The sequence below is a fragment of the Gracilinanus agilis genome, chromosome 3 (genome assembly GCF_016433145.1).
Source record: "Gracilinanus agilis isolate LMUSP501 chromosome 3, AgileGrace, whole genome shotgun sequence".
Classification (NCBI taxonomy): domain Eukaryota; kingdom Metazoa; phylum Chordata; class Mammalia; order Didelphimorphia; family Didelphidae; genus Gracilinanus; species Gracilinanus agilis.
The window spans coordinates 253118083-253127149 of record NC_058132.1 but is presented as its reverse complement, the minus strand read 5'-3'; the positions used below and the strand labels follow the sequence as shown (position 1 = coordinate 253127149).

The window sequence follows — 9067 nt, the reverse complement described above, 5'->3', positions numbered from 1 at the left end:
CACTACCCCTTGGTAGCAGTTTGAAAATCTGTGTTATTAAAAGAAATATGTATTAGTAGGATTAATGTACTTTACAGGTATAAAACATTCTGTAGTTTTCTAGTAGGGTAGGGTTGAAGTTTGATGTGGCAATATTTTTTTCCACCTAATAAAATTTTGTAGCCTTGAAAATGGAACATTATGCAATTGTTCAAGGGTGGAGAAATGGTGAGAACTATAGTAAATTCCATCTAAAATTAGATTGTTCTAATGTTTAAAATGGCATTTCTTATCAAAAAAGGGGCATCTTATTTTACTTCCTGTATGCAGTTTCTCTAATTGGATATCAAGAATTTTAGCTGAAAGTCTGATTGGAAATTGTAATTATTGATAATGAATCAGTAGTACAATCTTAGAGTATGGAAGAACATGTTTTAAAACACTCAAAAGGTTTCTTAACTAGTTATGAAGGCATTTTAAATTATGGAGAAATGCTGATATGATAGACAACTCTTTTTAAAGTGTTGAAAAATGAATTCAATAAACTTAATTTTCTAAAATGACTTTAAAAACTGTCTTTTATAATTTCTTTTTTTTTTTGAGAAGGCTAATCTTTGTGATTCTGCTGATATGGAAATAAATGTTTGTGTTTGTTTCTTAGGCCAGCTCTCTTATTTTACAAAAGAGTAATGGAGACCCTTCACAGTTAAAGTTGTTGAAAACTATGCAGTTAGTTATTGGCAGAGTGGAACTAGAACATGTGTTTTTGTATTGAAAGTCCTGTGTCCTTTCCAGTTTATCATGCTACCTCATTCTTGAGAAATTGAAAAGATTTTTTTTAGGTAAAAGCTAGTGTTTATTATAAGAAATAGTTAAAATTATTGCATATTTCTGTCAGCTTAAAAAATTTTAAACAAATTACTCAAAACCAAACTTTAGTTTTTAATATGACTACTATTAAATTTAACAACAAAAAGAAATGCTGTGCAACTCTAATTTATGATTCTGTTGCTTCTTCTGCAAAGGTTGGTAGATGCACTATGTTTTAAAAACATGGTATATGTTTTTGCATATATTAAAACTTTTTGAGTCTCAAATAGTAATTGTTTCTTTGAGTTCTGTTAATTTTTTCTGATGTTTATTGCTTTATTTATATTATTTCATAATGCTTTTGAAAAGAGGGGTCGAAATGATGTATAATATCCTGTTCTGAACAAATATGAGCTAATCTTTGTTTTTAGAAAATTTTGTTAAATTGGATTGTATTCATCTAGCACATATATTTTTAAAAATACATACAAAAAATACCAGAAGCATTTCTCCCCTTATTTCATTTAAATTCATAGATATTTGTGATAGAGCTATTTCACGAAGTCTTACTTATTGTGGCCTGGAGGGTGACTCTGGGTTTCCAAAAGTAATGAAAGTGGAACTCAAACTCTGAAAGTTCTACTGGGCCCTGACAAAAGTCTGTTATATCTCTTCTCTTTGAGGATAGTACAAGAAGTATAGAAAGGCTTATCACTTATAGGTTGACCATATATAGTCCACTTTTGTTTCTGCAGTGATTGTGGCAGAGTGCTGCAGGGGAAGTAAAAAGGATACTAAGAATCATACAATTTTTAGATGACCTAAAAATATTAGCTTACTTCCTGCTAAGCTAAATATAAGATCCTATTCTAGTTACTGATGAATGAATATTCTCCTGGAGGCACATGCCATTCTTGCTATATGTGAAAGCAGAAAACAAAAGAAAACTCACAGGTTTTTGTTGGAGAAGAAAATATAGGAATTGGTCTTATAAAGTCTTTCACAAACAAAAAGAAACATTTTTGTGGGATCTATAATTATATAATATTGTTTGCTATGTTCATGATAAATATTTATAATTGTAATTTGTATGACAAGATTTGTTGTAGAATGTGAATGGGCAAGTAAATTTTACAAATAATTTGGTAAAAGCATAAAAATTAAATCATCATACATTTTGATACTCAGTGATACTAAAGTACAAAGAAGAGGTTGGTGAAACATATTAGGAAATATGAGTTAGGAGTCAGAAATGAGAACAGTTGATATATTGTTCTAATAGAATATAAATTCCTTGAAAGTAGAGATTGTTTTGTTTCATTCTTTGTCTTTATATCCTTAGTAGCTAGCATAGTGCCTGGCACCAAATAGGGGTTTAATAAATTGATTGATCAAAATATTATGAATATTTTCTTTGAGAAAAGATGGACATAGGAACAACCAGATAACATCACAATAATGAAAATGGTTGCATTTTAATGAATTGGAAATCACTTGTGATTAACTTGTATTCATTCTGTAGGTATTTCTTTATGTATACATTGTTTCCAGCATTAAAAAGTAATCTCCTGGGGACAGATGGGTGGCTCAGTGGATTGAGAACCAGGCCCAGAGACAGGAGGTCCTAGGTTCAAATCTGGCCTCAGACCCTTTCTAGCTGTGTGATCCTGGGCAAGTCACTTGACCTCCATTGCCTAGCCCTTACCACTCTTCTGCCTTGGAACTAATACATAGTATTGATTCCAACATGGAAAGTAAGGATTTAAAAAAAAAAATCTCCTTGAGAGCAGTGATTGTTTACCATTTGTTGATGCTATAAATTGGGAATTGTGAAATTGAGAAATAAATGAAGAAAAAGATACTGACATAAATTCTAATATAGAAGTTTAATTTATAAAAATGAATTACTGCAGGTAGGAGGTTAGAAAAGCCTACCACCAACTATGGGTACAAGCCTTTTCTCATTTCCAAGCAGGGAGATAATGCAGCCCAGGAGCAATGTCAAGTCAGAATTCAAATTCATTTGTAAAATCTCACAGCAAGGGATTTTGGAAGATTATTTTATTTTAAAAATAATTTTATTTTTTCCCTATTACATGTAATAGTAATTTTTAACATTTGCCTTCTGAAATTTTGAGTTCCAAATTGTTTCTCTCCCTTCCTTCTCTCACCCCTCCTTGACATAGTAAGCAATTTGATTTAGGTTATACGTGTGTGATCATGCAAAACATTTCCATATTGATCATCCTCTGGAAAATGAATCATATAAATCAAAAACAAAAGAAGTGCTGAACATAAAGAGAAAAATAGTATGTTTCAATCTGTATTCAGACTCCATCAGTTCTTTCTCTGCAGGTAGATAGCACTTTTTCTCATGAGTACTTTGGAATTGTCTTGGATTATTGAATTGTGGAGAATAACTAAGTCATTCATACTTGGCCATTGAACAGTATTGCTATTAATGTGGTTCTACTTACTTCACTTTGCTTCAATTCATCTAGGTCTTTCCAGGTTGTTCCGAAATTATCCTGCTTGTCATTTCTTTTAGACAATAGTGACATTGGAAGATTATATGCAGTTTTGCCTAATTGAATTTTGGAAAACAAGGGAGAAAAAAGTTTAAAGAAAGCTTGATGAGACATCAAGCTAAGCAAAGATTATTCAAGGACATTGAAAAATGAAAACTGGAAGGAGGATTTAAAAAAAGGAAAAATAGGAAAATATCTATAAAGACCTTTTTATAATTAAAGATAATTTTTATAACAAAAAAAGCTTTCAGTAACAAAAGTAGATGAACTACCATATTTGGACTCTAATATCACTATTTCAGATGTGCTTTTTATAGGAAAGTGGAGATGACACTAAAGAAAATAAGGGCAAAATGGCTGGATTAGACAATATAAAAAGAGGAAGTTCATTCTGGAGATAGCACAATTTTGAATGCAATGACGGATTGAATGTCAAGATTTTTGAAAAAGAAGGGAAAATGAATATAGAAGAAAATCTTAAATCTTATTACCAAAAGGTTACATAGAGTGTATCAATAACTATTGATTTTCCTATGTCTACAGAATTTTTACAAGAATTAAAAACTACAGTGCCTCATAGACATCCTCGATGAGGGTATATTAGATGGGGATCTTTTGGGCTTTCTGAAGGAATTTATAGTAGATCATATTTATATACTACATAATTGATTGAGAATACAAGATACTGTTGTGCTTATTGTTTGTAAAATACTAAAAAAAAAAAGAAATTATTCTCCCTATATGGTGATGATATGCTTCAGAGGAGATACATGGATTGTCTTATAGTAGAATGTTTGTGGTGCATCCTTGTAAATACTTCTTGAACTGAGCTAGTCTTGCTATTGCTTTTTTGAAGTGCCAAAGTGTGGTTGATATTTCTGAATCTTATGGGGCAATTCAGGCTGGGACCTTGCAGGCTTTCAATGCTCCTAAAATTGTCTGCAGGGCAAAGCCTAATTGTTGTTCCCTTGGTCTGAGCCCTATAAATTCTTGACCTGGGTTTAGATCTGGGCTGCACCGGCCTTTGGGCATGCCAAGGAGTATAAATAGCCTTCTCTTGGATTCTGCCTCTGTTTGCCATCTGGAAGGCTCTGCTGATTCATTTTTTTTTTTTTTTTGGTCTGGGATTTCTGCCCTGTTTTATTTCACTGTAGACTTCATGAGGACCTTAGTTCTCTCCCTGCCCTAGTTCATGTGTTCCTAGGAAGACTCTCATCTGTAGTGTCATGAAAACTTTGCTTATCTGTCTGTGTCCATTTGGGCCTGAAAAATGATAAAACAAAACAAAACAAAATTAGCTGTGGTTTTTTTTTTAGATTTTTTTTTAAATCAGGATTTGATATGGTATACTTCTTATATTTATTTAGAGGGTTTGGATTGCTCACTATATTTTTTCCTGCTGTTCCACCATCTTGACTCCCCTGCAATAGTCTTCCATTTGGTCTCCTGACAATTCTTTCTCTACTCCAATCCACTCCCCATACAGTTGCAAAAGTGATTTTTCTAAAGTGTATCTTTTCCAATCTAGGATCAAATGTAATCTTTTATTGGCAAATTAATGGTTTTTAAAATCTTACCTCTTCCTTTCATTCAGTTTTTTTTCACTAATTCCTTCCCTCTTTGCACTCCATAATCTAGCCATAATAACGTATTTATTGTCCCTTATATTTTGTTTTTGTGCCTGTATCCTGGCTGCTGGTCCTTGGAATGTTCTCTTCTACCTCTACCACTACCTCTTAAATCCCATTTCTTCCTTTAAGGAACAGCTCAAGCAGAACTTGGAATGAAAATATCTTGAGAAGCAGGGATTATTTCGTTCTTGATCCTTAAAAAATATTTCTTGGCAGATAAATTTGTTTGAAAAAGTGACTTTTAGAGGGTGGCACCTTAATAGAGCCTTGAAGATTCTAAGAGGCACAGATAGGAAAGGAATTTATTTCAGGCATGGCCAAAAGTCATTGTAAAAGCGAATGCGATTGCTATCACAAGTCTTTGAGAATGAAAGCAAGTACTGGGTAGCAAGGAAGACGATGAACCTCATTTTTGTTCAATTTAGTAAGTGGAATAGAATGTTGGATGAAAAGTTTGAGGGTGTGGGGGAGCTTGTGGACAATTAAGTAGAATGTTTGAAAGGAAACAATTTGATATACTAAGTGAAAGGTGAACTTGGTTATTAACGCTCTTAACTTACTTTTTTCTTCAAACTTACATATTTCTGTTTAGAGCACCACAGTGCTTTTAGTCACCTAGCTTTTCAACTTGGAATCATCTTTGACTCTTTCCTAGTCTCTCTCTTTCTATTCATTTGCCATATATTGTTGCTTATAGTTTCTGCTCTTCTAACCCTTTTAGAAGTGAGAAGGGCTGATTGGGATCAATGAACCAATACAGGAGAAGTAGTTTACTGCCACTTGTTCCTTGGACAGGACTAAACTGATATTGGTGGAACTATCTATTGATTCTGCTATTTTGGAAAGCAGTATGGACTGTGCCCCCCAAATTACCAAATTGTATTGTTTGACCCAGTGATAACACTACTAGACCTATAAAGAAATTTCATTAAGGGGGGAAAGAGTCATATATACAAGAATATTAATGGCAGCTCTTTTGTGTTGGTCAAGAACTGGAAACTAAGGAATGCCCTTCAATTGGGGAATGACTAAACAAATTACAATATACAAATGTAATGTTATATTTCCATTTCTTCTTCTTCCATTTTAAGAAATGATGAAAGGGATAGGCTCAAGAGGAAATCTAGGAAGGCTTCTAGCAAATTATGCACAGTGAAGAGAGCAGAACCTTAAGAACAATTCATAACATTATTAAGAAAACAACTTTGAAAGACTTAAGAAGATTTCTATTCAATATAGAGATAAATTATGTTCCCAGAGGACCTATGATGAAAATGCTACTGGCTGAGAGATGATGGACTAGAATACAGAATTAGACATATACTTTTTTTTTTAAACCCTTGTACTTCGATGTATTGTCTCATAGGTGGAAGATTGGTAAGGGTGGGCAATGGGGGTCAAGTGACTTGCCCAGGGTCACACAGCTGGGAAGTGGCTGAGGCCGGGTTTGAATCTAGGACCTCCTGTCTCTAGGCCTGACTCTCACTCCACTGAGCTACCCAGCTGCCCAAGACATATACTTTTGAGATGTGGCCCATATGGGAATTTGTTTTGCTTGTCTATGTATATTTGTTATGAGGATTTCCCATTTTTTTTAATGAGGAAAAATGTAGAAGGAAAAGAAAATAAATTTTTTAATTGAAAAAATTTTTAAAAGAAATAAACTGATAGAGCATTTGCAGAGTTGATCCCTTCTAGAATTTGACCAATAACTAAGAACCTTAGTAGTAAAGAGTGTATACTTACATGTGTTTAAGTTTTGCTGTGACTTTTTATTTGATAGAAGGAACAATGCTTTGGGTCTCTGTGTTCCAGACTTCCAGGATCTGGTTTAGGAAAGACTTTGGGGTTAGTTATATAGCTTTCTGGCATACCTTTTTTTTTTTTTTTAAATCATTTTATTACTCTCAGGATATTCTCATAGTTGAAGTTTTCTGGAAGAACTGGGTTCTAATTACGCTTCTGACATAGATTCACTGTTTTTTTTTAGTATGTACAAAAAAAAATTGAATCATATACCCAACGGACATTTAATAATGCTTACTGATTTGAATTCTCAACCTATAATTAATTATTAATTGCCACCAGGAGATAATATTAAAAATTTTGTGGGTAAATATGATTTTAGAGTTCAAGGGGACTTTAGAGATTATATAGTCCATTCCTTCTTATTTTACAGTTGAGATACTAATAACAGAATTCATTATGAATACGTTATACACTGTATGAAAACTTTAGGGACTTGCCTAATGTTTTACTAGTGAAAAATTAGAATTTGAACCAAAATCCTTAGGCTACAAATATAATACTTATTTTACTAAAGCATATTACCTTTTAATGCCAGCAATATTTTATCTGTTGCTTTGTATTGGCTTCTGTTGGAATGAAAGAAAAGATATCAACTTTATTCATAGTGTTTACATATAAACATACATAATAACTTTGTCTCTGTAAATTATATTAGAAATAATATTTTATAACATGGAGTTTATGAGTGATTTATGTAAGAACATTAAGTATATTTGGATATATTTTTAAAGAACATATTATTATAGCACAGGAGGACTTTCTTAAATACTTCCTTATTTCAGCTGCCTGACTCAAACTGCTTTACTTTCATTTCCCTCGTTCTCTTTGCTCTTTTATTGAACTTCTGTTCATTTTTGCTTTGCCATTTCACTTCATTTAATTAATGTAAATTGTTTAGCTATGTGTGATTTCCCTTTTCTCTCAATTGTCAGGGGCCCAATATTCACCATTGATAAAGTGAATTCTGCATTTGGTTTGATACAAGCTGACTGATATTTGATTATTGTTTTAGACTGGTTTAAATGCAAATTTAATCTAATTTTTGTCTTGTATTATTTCTATAGTTTAAAACAGAGTGGAAAATTCCCTGGAAACCCTTGGCCTCCCTACAAGAAAAGAACACCTCTACACCCTAGTTACAAAGGTCTCATGAGACTTTTGCATTGTAAAACTTTACATATTGTCCTATTCACTCTACTTTACAAGGTATGATTTAAATAAGACAAAAGCTTCATATTTTTAAAGTCAATTGGCATTTTCTTTGTGTATAACACATATTTAAAATCCTAAGTTTCTTTCTTGCTCTCCATATATATATATTCTATATCTGCCTACTTACCTGTGTCTCTATCTCTCCTACTTATCTCTATTTCTATCATAAATAAGTTTCCAAGTGTAAAAGGATGGAGTAGCTGTTTTCTTCAGTAGTTACTTTAAATTTATGCCTTTTTGATCATTAATCAGATCATTTATACAGGTTCTACTGTGAGTACCAGCAGGATATAGTGGATAGTTAGAGTTGAGAAGTCAGGAAGACTTCTTTTTAAATCCTGTCTCAGATACATGCTCCCTGTGTATCCCTGGACAATTGACTTTTAGTGCTCTAGACAACAGTATAATGTTATGAGTTAACAATTTGCATTGGCAGAGTAAGTTCCTCTTTGGAAACACCCTTCCAAATAAATCACAGATCTGGTCAACAACAACCAAAAACTAACAACAAATAACCACCACCACCAACAACAAATGCAACTGAAGCCAAAATGTATAGGAACATTACTAGTTATGCTGTGAGGTTACTCTAAGTAATAAAATAGTGAGGAGGAGAAAGCAAGCTCTTAACCTCAGAAAGATAAGATAGATTCTTTCCCTATTCTCTCTCTCTCTCTCCCTCTCTCTCTCTCTCTCTTTTTCTCTCTCTTTCTCTCCCTCTCCCTCTCCCTCTCCCCACATAGTATGACAGCAGGCTTTGGGGAAGAGAGAAAGATCATGAGCCAAGAACTGTCCCAGATATCTGAAGACAACAGCTACCAGGATTTTGACTGGGTATAAGTTGTGGGTTGTTTGGACTCAGAAGGAGGAGAGGTTACTGACTGGTAGTGGTAGGAGAACCTAGAAGTGGCAATGGGAAGTAAGGAGCACTCTGATCCTCCCCAACCAGTGAGCCAAGGGGAATGAGTGAAAGTGCATCAGGAATGCCCTGCTATTAGGAGGAACAAGGTCTAAGTGAGAATGAGAAGATGAAAAGAGGGGAAAGGAAATAATTTAATATGAAAGCAAAGTTGTTGCCCAGGGAGTGGGTGGCCATTC

The 9067-nt window shown here is 33.5% G+C and overlaps 1 protein-coding gene across 1 annotated transcript in view; it reads left to right on the top strand.

Annotated features, from left to right (window-relative positions):
* Nucleotides 1-9067, top strand: part of UBR3 (ubiquitin protein ligase E3 component n-recognin 3) — a 255154-nt gene that overhangs the window by 147399 nt on the left and 98688 nt on the right. Inside the window, 1 exon segment of the mRNA XM_044669094.1 lies at nucleotides 7822-7963. Within this exon segment, the coding sequence (XP_044525029.1) occupies nucleotides 7822-7963 (142 nt within the window).